The sequence below is a fragment of the Solanum tuberosum genome, unplaced genomic scaffold, assembly GCF_000226075.1.
Source record: "Solanum tuberosum cultivar DM 1-3 516 R44 unplaced genomic scaffold, SolTub_3.0 scf00076, whole genome shotgun sequence".
Classification (NCBI taxonomy): Eukaryota; Viridiplantae; Streptophyta; class Magnoliopsida; order Solanales; family Solanaceae; genus Solanum; species Solanum tuberosum.
In genome coordinates this window covers 312708-328865 of record NW_006239000.1, presented here as the reverse complement: position 1 = coordinate 328865, position 16158 = coordinate 312708, and the positions used below count along the sequence as shown (strand labels likewise).

The 16158-nt window shown below is 35.2% G+C and overlaps 4 protein-coding genes, 1 long non-coding RNA gene and 1 other non-coding gene across 6 annotated transcripts in view; 2 read left to right on the top strand and 4 right to left on the bottom strand.

Annotated features, from left to right (window-relative positions):
* Positions 1-2167: 2167 nt before the first annotated feature.
* TRNAH-GUG (transfer RNA histidine(anticodon GUG)) lies at positions 2168-2239 on the bottom strand. Its single transcript has one exon. It is a non-coding gene; the product is annotated as a tRNA-His (tRNA).
* A 1717-nt stretch (positions 2240-3956) lies between these two features.
* On the bottom strand, positions 3957-7536 carry LOC102584377 (uncharacterized). The gene is made up of 4 exons (XM_006345987.2): positions 7230-7536; positions 5744-5908; positions 5400-5457; positions 3957-4433 (listed from the first exon to the last, which is right to left on the bottom strand). The coding sequence occupies exons 1-4, from the start codon at positions 7459-7461 to the stop codon at positions 4427-4429; spliced, it is 462 nt and encodes a 153-aa protein (XP_006346049.1). The 5' UTR covers positions 7462-7536; the 3' UTR covers positions 3957-4426.
* Positions 7537-8572: 1036 nt separating this feature from the next.
* LOC102584158 (uncharacterized) lies at positions 8573-10697 on the top strand. Its single transcript, XR_367201.2, has 2 exons — positions 8573-8764; positions 10295-10697. It is a non-coding gene; the product is annotated as an uncharacterized lncRNA (long non-coding RNA).
* A 725-nt stretch (positions 10698-11422) lies between these two features.
* On the bottom strand, positions 11423-14013 carry LOC102583838 (pentatricopeptide repeat-containing protein At1g79080, chloroplastic). Its single transcript, XM_006345986.2, has one exon. It carries the CDS (start codon positions 13604-13606, stop codon positions 11873-11875), a length of 1734 nt encoding a protein of 577 aa, XP_006346048.1. The 5' UTR covers positions 13607-14013; the 3' UTR covers positions 11423-11872.
* Positions 14014-14521: 508 nt separating this feature from the next.
* On the top strand, positions 14522-15198 carry LOC102583514 (uncharacterized). The gene has a single exon (XM_006345985.2). It carries the CDS (start codon positions 14722-14724, stop codon positions 15124-15126), a length of 405 nt encoding a protein of 134 aa, XP_006346047.1. The 5' UTR covers positions 14522-14721; the 3' UTR covers positions 15127-15198.
* Positions 15199-15337: 139 nt separating this feature from the next.
* LOC102583187 (WD repeat-containing protein 75) overlaps positions 15338-16158 on the bottom strand; it is an 11298-nt gene continuing 10477 nt past the window's right edge. Inside the window, exon 16 of the mRNA XM_006345984.2 lies at positions 15338-15972. Coding sequence (XP_006346046.1) covers positions 15767-15972 — 206 coding nt within the window. The 3' untranslated portion in view covers positions 15338-15766. The remainder of the gene's footprint in view (positions 15973-16158) is intronic.

The following is a 16158-nucleotide window of genomic DNA, read 5'->3' as shown; positions in this document are numbered from 1 at the left end:
TATTTCTCACTAAGTGCTAAGGAGATAATAACAATTATGATCATGCATGTGTATGTGCTTCTACCCATTTTTTTTTTAATTTTTATTTGTAGTTGGAGTTGAGAAGATTTAGAGATGTTGTTTAATGGTAATGAGAAAGTAACTAAATGGATTAAGGTATTTATACTGGAATATAATACTACTCCCTCTGTCCCATTTTATATGACTCACTTTCCTTTTTAGTCAGTCCCAAAAAGAATGACACATTTCCATATTAAGTAACAATTTCACTATGAAATGTCTATTTTACCCTTAATGAAATGATTTACAGCCACACAAATTTCTATCATTCATTTTGGACCACAAGTTTTAAAAGTCTTCCTTTCTTTCTTAAAATCCGTGCCGAGTCAAACTACCTCATATAAAATGGGACAGAGGGAGTATTAGTTATTAATTTGTTGGTTTTGGTTATGACTTTTGATTGGTTGGTTTGGAAACTCTTGGTAGATTTCTGTTGATGTTAGATAGTCTAGGGTTTTGCCCTGATTTTCTTTCCTTATTTGAAGTTTATTTATTTCCTTAAAGAAAAGTCAAAGTATTACCATAAATACTTGAACTTTTTCTAAAAGGAAAATATAATTTTCTTTCATATTTGGTTTATTCTTTCCTTAGAGGAATAATTTGGAGATCTATAAATTGAAGTTCCGTATTCTCATAGCATAACACAATAGAATCTACAATGTAGTCGTTTAGTGAGTTTTGTTTATGGGGAGATTTATTCTCTCTAAAGTTTCAATGTTTTTCTTTATATTAGTTTTGATATAATAATATTTTGATTTTTAGTATAAGTTTTTGTTATCTGATTTATCAACTATATGATTTGCAAATTGTAAGCTTCCGCATGACGTCTTAATCACCCTTCATAACCCAACAAATGGTATCAGAGCACATGGTTCAAAGATCCAATGATTCAATGATCTAATGCTTGATTGAGGTTGAAGACAAGCTCAAGGGGTTTCAAATCAATTTGTAACTAATTTGATGACATGCAAAGAAGATTTTTGTCCAGCTACATGTGAAGAAAAGATTAAAATCATATTTTCAACATTCCTGTTGCTGCATCTTTGAAAATAAAAATAAAATATTTTTAAACCATTTTTAACCCATATATTTTAAACTTTATTTTTAACCATGGCAAACAGCAGTGATAAAGACTATGTGAACAACGAAGATTATCATGCATGTGAAGAAGGTGAAACAAGTTTTGTCAAGAAAATCCAACCAAAATGGGAGATTTGTTAGGGTTTTGCCCTGATTTCTTTCCTTATTTGAAGTTTATTTATTTCCTTAAAGAAAAGTCAAAGTATTACCATAAATACTTGAACTTTTTCTGAAAGGAAAATATAATTTTCTTTCATATTTGGTTTATTCTTTCCTTAGAGGAAAAGTTTGGAGATCTATAAATTGAAGTTCCGTATTCTCATAGCATAACACAATAGAATTCACAATGTAGTCGTTTAGTGAGTTTTGTTTATGGGGGAGATTTAATCTCTCAACAATTTTAATATTTTTTCTTTATATTAGTTTTCATATAATAATATTAGTTTTAGTATAAGTTTTGTTATCTAATTTATCAATCATATTATTTGCAATTGTAAGCTTCTGCATGACGCCCTAATCACCTTCAGAACCCAACAAGATTAACATCACCTAGGTGTTGTGTTAAATTGAACCAATTGTCAAGTTTTAGTTTCTTGGTGGATACCTATTTGTGTATGTGTGGTCAACTTTCTTGGTTTTAAGTTGAAATTAAATGGTTGTTATATGAATCACCTCATAACTTTATTATAGATTTTTCATATGATTATTTTGGTGAATTCAATGTAGAATTTTTTAATTTGCCTCACTTTGTTGAGCATTGGGCTAATAAAAGGGTACACAACTTTTTCTATCAAGGTCCTAGTCTTGTTCTTTTAACATAATAGTTGTAGAAATAACTTCTTAAATAAGTCTTAGTAATTGAAATGTCACCTAGGACTTCATAGTCTTTTAAGATCTTTTTTAAGGTCGGATAGCGAGAAAATTATTGAACCAATCAATCTAACTTAAAAGTTAAATAGGTTCAATTATATTATTGTCTTCAATGTATAGTTATTTATGTACGATTTTTAAAAAAAAAGAGTAAGTGTGTGGCTGCTGGGATTCGAGCCCAGGTCTCCACGGCCACAACGTGGAATTCTCACCACTAAACTACAGCCACTTTGTTGTTTAAATTGTTCAACCTACAATCTAGTAGCATATTCTTTATATATCTTTTTCCCCCTTCTAAGCTAACATGTCACAATTGTGCAACTTGCTAGGTTTAGAATTGAGACATGAATATAGATGTGGATCCAAGATGCTAACTTTATGGATTTTTATCTCAAGTTAATATACTACGTAGCGGCGTATTTGATTAGTCAAAAGGAACGAAAGAATGAGATTTGAAACTTGTAATCATGAATAAACCAGACATTTATATAATTATAACCATCTCATTAAGAAAAGAATTAGTACAGCGTGATATACAAATTTTCACATTTGCATATTGAATGGTCTTTGAGATTCGTAAAAATGGTGACTCAAATTAGGATTTTTCATTAACGAATAAATATGTCTCCTTGTGTATGTTAATAGAGCATTCAGAATATTAAGGTACGTAAGAACCTACCCTAATATTAGCCGTATTCCTTATGAGCGATTTTACAATTTATGTAATTTGTCTTTCAACTGTACCCAAAGAAAAAAAAAACGATCAAAAGTAGAATAAAAGCGTCTATATCATAAATAAAGGTGAAACACACGAAATTGCAAAATTACATATAGAAATATGGTACAACACCCAACTATATATAGTCCCCCAGGACGTATACACAAAGACAAATAGCCTGAAAACTAATAACACAACTAATGGAAATGCAAATCATATCATCAACTCAACAAAACAAAACAAAGGAACAGCACAAATAACAAAACAGTGTAAATCACAATCCAATATAATTAGAATAATTAAGTAGACTAATCTACTTAATTAGTTCTTAGGAGGTGGTGGAGTGAAAAATGGGATAGATGGAATAGAAGTTGGGATTTTTGGGAATGATGGCATTGGTGGCATTGTGAATTTTGGAATTGATGGCATTGGTGGCATTGATCCAATTTTTGGAAATGATGGCATGTTTGGAATATTTGGGATATTTGGCATGCCTGGTATAGTTGGAAAACTTGGGTTATTGGTTTGCAATAGATTACGACCAGCTTCAGATTTCCCACTAAGTGCTAAGGAGATGATAGCAACTATGAACATGCAAGTGTATGTGTTTCTAGCCATAGTTTTTCTTCTTTATGTATTGTGTGTGTAGTTAGAGTTGAAGTGTTTGAGATTTTGTTTGATGGTGATGAGAAAGTAACTATGGATTAAGGTATTTATAGTGGGAGTTTGGTTAAGATTATGATGTGATTATTCAGTGTTAGTTATTAATTTGTTGGTTTTGGACTTTTGGTTATGACTTTTGATTGGTTGGTTTGGAAACTCTTGGAGGCTAGGGGCAGATTGTTGTTGATGTTAGTTTACCATCACCTAGGTGTTGTATAAGATTGAGCCAATTGTCAAAGTTTTAGTTTCTTGGTGGACACCTATGTGTTCAACTTTCTTGGTTTTAAGTTGAAATTAAATGGTTGTTAAACTACCTCATAACTTTATTATAAATTTTTCATATAATTATTTTTGTGAATTCAACGAAGAAGTTCAATGTGCCTTACTTTGTTGAGTATTGGGCATAACAAACTGAAAAGAGACCATCTAGATGTGTTATACTCGTCCTAGAGCAAATTCTTGCTTTAAGTAGATGGTAATAGTTGATTTTAAGCACAATAGAAAGGATTATTCTCTTGTTAATGACCATTATCGAACAATATATTCGAGCAATCTTCTCACGGTATTTCAGAACCACCAATCACTGGTCTTATCAATTATAGAATCATGAATACACATTATACAATAAAATGTCAAGTTGTAAAACAAAGTACACCTATCTGATGCAATGCAAAACGATTAACAATATGTTTCGGAGCAGAATATAAGAGTTCAGTTTCACAAAGATTCCCCCCCTTCAAATTGTACCTACAGGCCGGCCTACAGTAGTTGAGCTGCTAAACCAGTCACCACACGTTTTCCATTTTATAATGTTTTGCTTTTCTGGGCAACTCGGACATACTGTGGCACAAGCTGAAAACGAGCAATTTTGATAGGTAAAAGAACATCTTTTCAGAATGCCAGAGTGTTGTAACTTCATGCATCAGACTACCTTTTACACCACCAGGCTGAATCAGTTCCAAATGCTTGCACAATCAATCAGAAGGAGCGTCTACAGGCACTGCGAAGGACATTTGAATCTTCTCTGGATTTTGATCATGAACTGCCCCAAAACAACCACATAGTAACTGATTTAGAAGCTAGTCAATGACATAAAACTCATACACTTCCTTTTAGACATTATGAAGGCAACACTCAAAAAGATTTAGCTCATCTAAAGGTTATCAAATGTTGCATGCTCCAGTAATATTACACACTTTAATAATATGCTCCAACTCACAAATGATTTTCTCAGCAACCAATTGCAGCACTAAGATATTGAAACACAAGACAAAATGAGTACACTGAATTAATTCATTTGACACATACTGGGAAAGGTTAGATAGTAAGAACTAAGAAGATATCATTGATTCCAAAGAAGGCTGGAAAAAGTTCATGTTAGCAGGCTCTACCTGTAGTCTGTTCCAGGTTTGGGTATTCACTTACCATGCATGATATGCCTCCTATTTTGGACCCTCGTTGTCTTGTTTTACATGTTAAACTTCTCAACTTAGACAAAACTACTGAGACATTTACTTAGAAATTACTGCTCTGAAGATAAGAATGGAGTGTTTATTCTTTTTCTTTATCGAGTAAGATAGGCATCTCAGAATGGGAGGTCAAGATTTACCAGTAAATTTCTCCACCAAACAGTGGAAGTAACCTGTTCCTCCTGCTTAAATAAATGTACAAATAAGCGGAGACTGTGTGGATCACTGGCTTATTGACGCTCAGCCATGTCTATCATGCTAGTTTCTGATGTCCTCTCAGGGAGGAAAACTGTTGTTAAAAAGTAGGAGGTTCATAGAAAAATCAACTAATGCACTAGAATTGCGTGTTCTAGATCCTAATAAACGTGCAAGGGATAAGAAGATATGACCCGATGAACCTCGATTACCTTTTTGCATTAAAAGACTAGGAAATATATCACAAATCAAACTCCTATGTTAATTGTCTCCTAAATGCTCTCACTCATGCATATCCAAAGTGAGGAAATTATATGTTCATCGAACACCAGAAACAGCATTACCTCTTCAATGAAGACTTATGGTTCTCATGGTCTCGCCCACCATCCCCTGTGGACTGCTCTGCAAAAAGATATAACAAAGCATTAGTGGATATAAGCTTCCTTCAAAATGCTATTAACCCTGTAGAAAATTAAATTTCCAAGATAAATTGTGGAATTACTGTTCCATGGTACTTTTAGGTCCTACAGCTTGGACATAATACCAAATTCATGTACAGAACTATTTGAAAGATTACACAAGTAAAGCATTCACACCGGAGTACAAAGTATTAAGAACCTGCACACATCCTAATTGAATTTCCATGAAAAACTTGACATAAGATGTATCAAGAAAAAAATAAGTGTACCATGTATCAAACCAGCAGATAATGTGTGGTCGATACTATCAAGACGCCTCTGTATAGACTTCAAAAGTGAGTTCAATGATGTAATTCTTTTCCTAACACCAGAAATTCTGGCAGCATGCTGCATGATAAAAGGCAATGGGGCATCTTCCAGCAGCTTATCAAGCTCTGCAGGTAGAAGCAGGACCACGAAAGAACAAGAAAATCAATCACATAAAAGCAGAATCTTTGATTAAACACCAGACTTAGCAACCTGGATCTCTATTCCTAATAGCCTTTTTAATACTTCAGATATTATATAGAACAGTGATTTCCCTGCATCTGTAGAGCAGGTAATAGTTAGTGAACCCACGGCAATTAGATTAGTCTTGATGCAATCGAAGTGTAGTAACAAAACTTAAAGGGAAAACAGTTTTACATCCATTTTTCAATGCAATTGCATGTCGCCACTAATAATCAGGCATAAAGAAGAATGGGCGACATGTCTACTTTACATAGAGAACACAAAAGTTTCACTGTACATACCAAAGGGAGAGGAAGGAGCTAAAAACTTATTTCGAGATATCTATTTTCTTTTTAAATGGTAAGTTAAAAGTATTTCAAGATATCTTAAACTCTCTTCTTCTTTTTTCACATGCTGAATATAGTCCGCCAAGTTAATTTGACTTTTCAAAATGTATGGAATAAAGATTGACCTTTTTGCAAGCAACAATGTTATTAGACTTCTGTTAATATCTACGAAAGCAATGTGTATTTTTTTTCCTTCTCTTTTTGAAGCTTTAAGGTTCAATGAGAACTTAGAATATATCAAATAGCAACAGCAAAAAGGAAGAAGAAAGTGATTGTATTCATTCTCATGGAAACAATGGTGAGCTGCAAATGAAACTAGAAGGTGCAAACATAAATTACATATACAACTATTGCCTCCCAGCACACACACACACACCCCACCCCTGGTGATTTCTCTAACATGAGAATGGTGTGATGGCATCTTATGCTCATCTCGACCAATCCATTGAACAACTTGCTACATTGCACAACCACATCTGTTTGGGTAAGCCTGCACACCATATTGCAGCTGGATTGTAACTCCTATGGCTCAACCATTCAGCTATTCAGTTGGAACATCCATCTTAGTAAAGACTATTTGGACTCTTTCTAAGACGTACGATAATAGAGCAATTTTGTTTGCAAATCTTCCTACTTTTTCTTTTTAATCCCTCCCTAGGAGATCCCACCCATTTTGCTCCATTAGTAACTCAAACCCACAGCTTTAGGGTTGAAGGTGGAGGGTTCTTTATCATCCGAGCAACCCACTCTTGTCAAGCTTCCTACTTTATACTATTCAATAGCAATTGGTAACAAAAATGAAATGTTTCAGCCTAATAAACACTAAAAGAATCCCTAACTCCAATTATACAGAGCATCAGAAATGAATGTCGAAATTAAGTCCAGTGAATACAATTAGAAGAAGGTGATGGAATGATACCTCCAGTGAGACGATCGAGAGTGGAAGAGAGCTGATCTTGACTACGAGAGGTGGCGGCAGCGCTGCCATCAAATTCCCGGATTATAGAAGATATTATGGTGGAAAGGCCCTTCGCTAAGGCAGAATTTGAAGTGTCGTTGTTGTCGTTTACACCGTCACCGTCGACGACAGTACTGGCTGAGTCATGCTCCGGGGTGTTGCACGGTGGTTTTTCTGGGGCTTCGTTCGACATTGTCTTTTCCGGTACTCGTCAGCAGGAATGTCAAAGGGAAAAAATAAATAAAAAATTTGGCCTTAATTATAGTTATTCCTCATATTTGGAATTTTAGTCCTAAATATTACAAAAATTATTTCTACATTTGAATGAAAAATAGAATGCTCGTATGGTCATAAAATGTTGGACGAGCCAATAATTCGAAAGGGGTGTGAATTATTTTTTGAGCAAAAACTACACTTTTACTTTTTATTTGTCTACGAACTTTAAGTTTTTATGGTAAAACACGAGAAGATTTATCATCAATATGAATGAAATCAGAAACAAACTTGAGTCCTCGTAGTCCAAGATAACCAAACCATCAATAACAATAATCAAAGCATGAGAACTTTTTTACTATTCTAAATGAACTAGATGACTGCACAAATGGAATTAGGAACGAAGAACTTGTAGATTTCTCTAGATTTGACAAAAACGAAAAATTTCCTAACATGATATGACTGAAAATTGAGCTTTCAACCCACTCTAGGCTTGCAGGGTGAGCCTCAGTGATTGCTAGCTAGAGTTGCCATAACTTATGGTTGTAGTAGAGGCCTTCAATGGTCGTGACCTGAAGTTGTCATAACATATGATTATAGCAATGAGAGTGTCTCAACAGAGAAAAAAAATCAAAATAACGAGCATTCTGCTTACCAAGAAATTGAATTGTCATATTTGTTTACTAACACTTTTGTTTGGGATATTAAAGCCTCAAGTACAACACACTATTGTCCACATAAAATTAATGTTATGTGATCATATGTTAAATTTATTGCATTGCTAATCATAAGCGTATTTGATATTGCTTTTGTATATATTTAAGAGGATAAAATTAACATCTATTACATAATACGTAAATATGACTTCATAATTTCTTTAATGTGAATTTAAACCGAAGCTAAACAAATAATTATTTTTTCAAGAAGAATGACTTTTAATTTTTAGCACACGAATATGAATAAGTTACCAAACTAATTAAATATATTGGGTAACTTTCTAACTATTTTTGGATGATTCACTAGATTTTTATGTTGTTTTGTTTGCGTTATTCTTTTTCGTAACTTTAACACTTAAAATAATTTGTTTTTGGAGAAAGAAAAAAAGGAAAAGAGAAAAACGAAGGGCAAAAATGAAGGTGAAATTACTAGAATGTCCTGGTAGGAGCTAGGGTTAGTTACCACCCTATAAATACAAGAGGAGGCCGCATTTGCACCGTGGAGGCGGCGGAAGACGAGATAAAGAGAGTGCCGACGGTGATTTTCGAGCAAGCATGAGGGCCAAGGTCTGTTCTCTGATCCTAAATAATGCATTTCATGTTATCTTTTTCGGTTTTGTGTTGCTGTTCAGTTATGTTTTTGCTTAAACTTCAAATTTGCAATTGTTATTTGCTTGTAGTGAAACGATTTGTGTATGCTGTGATGGATTAAAGGATTGGCTATTGTTTTTGTTGAAGTTGTTCATACACATCGTATTTTCAGTTACCTATTTGAACGCATTATCTGATTACTTGATTATAACTGATGTGTCATGCTTGGAGATTTATAATACATGATTCATGGTGATTGGAATACTTGGAGAAGATTCATTTAGCATCTAGGATGATAGACCTTTCAAATAGAGGAATTACAAACCACATAAGGTAGAATGGAAGCTCACCAATAGGATATATTGTACAATAGACTCGTTAAGGAATTCTCGAATTGGGAGGTTTATGTACTTCGATTCTGGATTATAATGTACCACAATGCTCAATTACCCCTTGGGCCTTGACAACTTTAATCTACAACAATAGTGATTATAGGGAGTAGGGACTCGTGTTAGCTAGCAAACGTCTTATGAGCATAAAGCTCCAAGGTCTTTTACAATGGTGTTTTTCCACAATCATCCTTTCTCCTAGCTCACACAAACTTCTTATGAGATCAACCAACAGACAAAACAGACTCCAACATACACAATCCCCTTCAATTCATCTCTTGCAAAAGTCAAGACATGGACTCGTGGACGTATGGCTGATTGTTTATCGAACCTTAGAAATTTTTTACTTGAATCCTTTGGGAAAGATCCTTGATTTTCCTAAAACTTGGGGAGAAATTGATGTTAGAATCACGTAATCAATGAAGGAGTAGCCACTGATCTTAGGATTCCCTTACCTTGAAGGAGGAGGAGAGTGAGAATTGGAGCTATGGAACTTTGGTTCTATGTGTGAAATGAAAATATGAGCTCAAAATCTAATTAATATTTTGCCTCGGTGGACCTCACTTTCTATTTTTACATTGTCTTCTTGATCCGAGCCAAAAAGGTTCGGAAAGGTGTTATCCTTTATGCATTTGTTAACCCGTGGGGCATTTTATATTAATATACACTCAGCTGCTTTACTAGTCATACTTGTTTGTACCTTATCAAACACCTTTCAATAAAATATTCAAGTATTTGTTTGAAGTTGGACCATGTTGGGTCTTTCGAGATGTAATGTTGGGGTAGAAACATTCTGAAATCCTGCGTCTTCCATGGGAGAAAGTATTTGTTAGTCTTTATTTTAGTAAAAATGGGAAGGAATGTGTTGGGCTAGTGTGTGCCCCGGAATGTAATATATATTTTTTGGATATAGATATTTTGAAGAGTGTTGCCTTAGAGATTTAGAGGAAAGCTGAGACAATGTGATGTGCTATTTTAGCCTCTTTAGATAACAACCAAGTGTTTGTGTCAAAACTCTGTTGGCACCGCAATTTTGTGAGCAGGGAGTCAGCTAAGGTTTTGTTTTCTTGTACCCTTGTAGTTGTAACATCCACTAATGTTTTTATTTTAAATGCAGTGGAAGAAGAAGCGTATGAGGAGACTGAAGAGGAAGCGCAGAAAGATGAGACAGAGATCTAAGTAGAGCAGCCAGGGTCCAGATGCCTAGGGTGGTTTCTTGGTTGAAACTGCAGCCTTTTACTTTCGCTGTCCATCTCTGTGGCAGCTCCGAAGAATGGAGGTTGTCCGTTGTTTGAAGCTGTTCATTAGTTAATCTACTATGTTCTATGAAGGAGCTTAGTTTTAGTTTTAAGTATTGCTAGTAAGGATGTTGTGTTTTTATGGTAACTTGCTAGTTTTGTCAACCAAAGATATATGTGAGATTATCTTGAACCTTTTCTCTTTTAAGCTGACAATATTAAGAGGATTTCTGTTTATCTGGGCTACATTTCATTTGAATAAATTTTGGCTTTGAACGTTAATACTTCATGTGACGTTCTGATGATGAACAAGTGTGAAGTGAAACAGATGACTGGTTTTGATCTAGTATGATCATGCTTGTGCTTGCTTGGTTCAAGAATATCAAGGCATACTGAATCTGAATCATCTTGAAGAGCATCTATCATGTTAATGCAAGTGTTTACACCACTTTAACGTACAATAAGTCAATTACTGAATAAATTGTAACTGCATGATTACTAGAATCAACAAGAGGTTTACTTAAGATTGATCAGAACTAAAATTTACCTTGGTGACTTTGTGCAATATATACGTATAACATAAAAGATGGAAATTTTCATTTATCAGTCCAAGTCACAAAAATATCCACTAGCTCAAATATGTTAAAGGTTTACACACATGTGGAAAAAGAAATGTCTCAGTAATCCATGTTAGGCAATACACCTTGGGGGACACTAATTTTCTCATGCTCGACATTTACTTAGACTAACCATGGGTGTCATTTGAGCTGAGGGTCTATGGAAACAACCTCCCTACCTTCAAAGGGTAGGGGTAAGGCTTCGTACACACCACCCTCCCCATACCATGTTGTAACGATGGGTGTCATTTGTGTATGCTCCAGGCTTTGCCTCTTTCCTCAAGAGAAACTATACTAAAGAGACTGAAGAAGGCACTAGGCCCCAAGGCTCTTACCAATATGGACTATGGAGGTTCAGTTGAAGTTAGAAAACTGAATTGGAACTGAACCTAAGAAAAATTAATATTGACACTAATGAAAAGAATTTTGGGTTTTTCTACATATAAGACTCAGTTAATATACAATGTTTCAAGGGGAAAGAAGCTGTAAGGTTTCACTTAGAAAGCAAATGCTGTACGTTCTAGCATACAATAGGCAACTAGAAAGAAAGCTTTAGATAAAGGAGATATACAGCTATTTTTGTAACAGCAATTGAGTAGCAAGAGCAAGCTAGTGAGAATCAACAAGTTTCACCACTCACCTATTTAAAGCCGACTATGAATCAATCAACTACCATATCTGAAAACCAATTATCCCGAAGGTTTATTAGTTGTGTAAAGTTCCCATCAGACATACAGCATGAAAATAATTTTGTTGATTTGGTGTATTTAGCATTTGCTGATGAATAACCTTTGTTAGTTTCTCATTCTGTGACCACACGCCGTTGTTTTTTGTGAAAGATCAGCATACTGCCATGTCCTCAAGCTCATATTGCATAGCAAGTCTTTCAACAGTATTTCTACTAATTACTTCTTTCCGGTGCAATTCCTTTAGGACTACTGATGCAAGCTCCTTGTGATCTTCATGGATGATGCCTTCGACTAGAATGGTATATGTTATCTCATTGGGCATATAACCTTTGCTGATCATGTCCTCAAATACCTTTAACGACAGGTCTGTTCTTTTGGATTTGCATAGACCAAGCACAAGCGCATTGAAATTGTCAACATCAGGCCTATATCCATTTTCTTCCATCATGTAGAATACATCAACGGCAGCCACCAACATCTTTTCCAAGCACAATCCTCTGATCAATGATGAATAGGTGTAAGAGTCTGGAGTAAATCCGTGGGCTGTCATGTCATACAGAAGCTGAAATGCTGCAAATGTGTTCCCTTTCCTACATAAACCAGAAATCACAGCTCCATAGAAATCATGACTAGAGAAGCTTTGTTTAATCCTCAAAGCTTGGAGAATTGAGAAGGCTTCATGAACCAATCCTTCGTCACACAGCACAGCAATGGAATTATATGTCCCCTCATTAGGACTACAATGTCGTTCTAACATTTGGTCAAGACACTTGATTACTGCATCCACTTTCCTATCTTTGCAGAGACGTGCAATTATCGGATTGTAGCTAGCAGCAATTGGCTTGAACTGTTCTTCAAAGTACATTTCATCCAGAATCTTGATAGCATGATCCGGTTGTCCATGAAGAGCAAGCGAACTAATCAATATATTGTATGTTACAATCGATGGTGAACGATCTTCTCCAACCATCTCCGCCAGAAACTCATTCGCTTCCTCCCAACGTCCTTCAAAACACAAGCTCCTCAACAAGATATTATAGCTGACAACATTAGGATTAAACCCTTTTGATGGCAAGTTTCTAAAGAATTGTTTCGCCTCATCTATTCTTCCTTCTTTGCACAGCCCAGTTAAGAGAACATTGTAACTAACCAAATTAGGCTTTCCACCCTTGGCAATAATATTGTCTAAAAGCAACATTGCTTCATTAACCCCTTTTTCTTTATAACTAGCCTCAAGCAATATAGAATAAGTATATGCATTTGGTACCAGCCCTTTCTGGATCAACTTTTCGACAAATTGCAGGCTTTTGTTCAAGTTCCCCCTCATACAAAGTCCTCTTATAAGAGAATTGTAAGTCACAGTATTTGTTGGATATCCATATTCTTCCATTTTATCAACTAATTGCATAGCATGACCAACATTTCCTCTCTTACACAAGTTATTCACCAAGAAAGTATAAGAAGCAGCATCAGGTATAGTACCAGAACTCACCATCATTTCCATAACTCTAGCAGCTTTCCTAAGTTTATTACAATTACAAAGATCATACAAAAGCTGAGTTGCATGAGTTTTATCAGGCTTTTGTCCCTTTCCCACCATGTATTCCAAATACAAAAATGCATCATAAAGCCTAAGTTCTTTGTTTCTTGGGTCATTTTTGCCTGACCTCCAATTGGGTAGAGTGAAAATACTGCCCTTTGAAGCTACTGGTACCTGTTCTTTTAGAGCTGGACTTAAATGGGAAGAAGCTAAATTTCTTGAAATGCTCCTACTTTGGAAGAAAGGAAGGAACTTTGGTATGTGGGTAGAAAATCCACAAGAATTTCTTGCATTTTCTGGTGATGGATTTGTTATTATGGATACTGAATTTAATAGGACTGCCATGAAATCAAGAAAATAATTGAAGCTAAAATGTCTGATGGAACCAGAAATGTATCATAAAAACCAAAAATATGATCTGGGTGTCAACTCTCTACAATCAATCATAAAAAAGACAAGGAAACAGCACAAAAGAACATACAATATAGGGTCTTTTAGAGAATCTATGCCATTCTTGATTATGAAAAAAGAGAGCTGCTGCCTCTTCTTCTTCTCCTTGCTCTCTAATTGTACAGTATTCTGTTCCAGAGGAAACAGTTTTTTTCTGTAAAGTTTGTAAAATGGACTAAATCAGTTGAGCTCCATCTAGTGTGGTGTGGTGTGGGTCAAGTCTGTCCACTCCCTCTCAGTGTTATCCAAAAGATGGGTGAGGGAATAATCATAAAGAGTCCCCTTTTTTTTCTTTTTTTTTGGTGGGATTGTGAATAATAGGGCATGGACGAGCTATAATAGTAGAAACAGATTCGGACGAATTCATTAGTTTTTAATTAAATTTTATATTTGTATGATAAATTTACTAAATTTTAAATCTTAAACCTTAAACTTCATTTCTAAATTAATAGGAAGAAAAGGTATTAACAGGAAATGATATTGGGTATGGCTTGAAAGTTGGAATGATGCACTTATCATGCAAAAATAAGTAGGTACAGTACGAAAACACCCGTTTTAAAATGTCATTTGTGAAATTACATTAAATATGTCATTATAATACGAAAATACCCCATGTCAATTAGCTTGAATTGCTTAAAGAATGGACAATTTTTAGGACACTTGTATTAGATTCACACTCACGATGATTTTTTTAAAGAGAATATATATACTATATATTTAGCTTCGCAGAAGTTTGGCCGGACCGAGTATAAATTTTGAATGTATATAGGCTACGTATTGCTTCGCAAGAAGTTAGTAGTACTACACATAGCCTATTAGGCAGCAAGAAAGACTGTCCACGTTTTCATAAGTAGGAACACTTGTCTCCCTCTCTTGCAAAAACAGCCATGCTCATCATTGCTTGTAAAACTCAGCATGGAACTGATTAAACTAAGTCCTTTCTAGTGCCAATTTGATACCTATAAAGATAGAGAATAGTGAAACAATAAGGGTCATCTTTTGCAAAAGTTATGGCAAAGAGCAAAGATGATATTACTTATGGGATAGCTCAAGCAAGACTATCTGAAGATGATGCTCTTAGAATAAGGTACAAAGCAGGAACTCCTCTTGAAGGAGGAAAAATTGCTGACTCTCAACCTGTTGATCTATTCTCAAGTGCTCGTAATATTGAGAATCAACAAGGCAAGATTGCTGATTCTCAACCTGTTGAACTCTCCTCAAGTGCACAAAAAATTGCAGCAGCAAAACAAAAACAACCCCAACAAGAAGAAAAACCTACAGATTCTTCTGATTTGGAGGGAATGAATACTTATGTTTATGATGATGAGAATATGGATAAAAATTTGCCTCCAGCAGCTGCAACACTTATGTTTGATAGCAACAAGGCAGATAATTGGACAACAAACCCTCCTTGAGTTAAAACTAGACCTCATCATCAGCTTTTTAAGTTTTATTTTTTCTGCACATGTTTGTGAAGTATCTTTGGTTCCTTTTGTACTGTTGATAATAGTAATAAACAGTTTTAACCTAATTAAAATTGTCTTACCTACTTTTGTAACACATCAAAGAAAATTCATTCTATAACAGGAGCAACAAATTATTGGCAGCATATTTAAATAGACTCTATTGCACTTAAAAATGTTACAATTAAACACAACATGACCAAATATTGTCAAAAGAGAATTCGTACATCTATATTCAGTATGAGTATTCCTACTTAAGCCTTGCAGGCTCAATAAGTTACAAGCTACAAAAAAATCAGTATCCAGACAAGACATCTAATCGTGCTACCAAAATTTTAAACCCACTCAATCTGGGCATCTTTTTTTTTAACTCGAAAGCTTTAACTGAACGGCTGGCTCGTTCTTAGACCAGATTATAAGTCAACCCCACTGTTCACACTTTCGAGCTAGTATTACTATGTGCATGTGCATGTCAGGCAGCTCTCTCTCGGCTACAATGGGATCAAGCCTAACAACAATGTTGCTGTTTCATCAATGAGCGTAGATTAGCAAGTCTGCCTTGCAACAAAGCTCAACCGGACACTACTGGCAATCACTCAACTGCACTACTCCTCTTCTGTAGTAATGATTCCAGGAATGTGGAACACAATTTAGCAAGAGGAGGAAGATTGTGAGATGGTCCACTGAATAGCGTCTCCCAATATCTTTCTGATGGTACTGATGTGATCGATGGAGCTTGTTTTCTCTCTAAGCTAAAGTCTGGTAGGTCCCCGTACAGAGATGCATATCCGAACTTCCCTGCAAATAGATAGCATATAGTTTCATCAGTCATGACAGTCATCTTTTTTTTAAAGAAACACTGTTTTCTGAAGATTATTATCAAGTATCAGGATATTCCACCTGCAGAGAATTGCCCTACAGCTCTGTCGGGTAGGTGTTCAATTCCCTAATGCAGCCCTTCCCCTTAGCCCTCTTACCCAATCC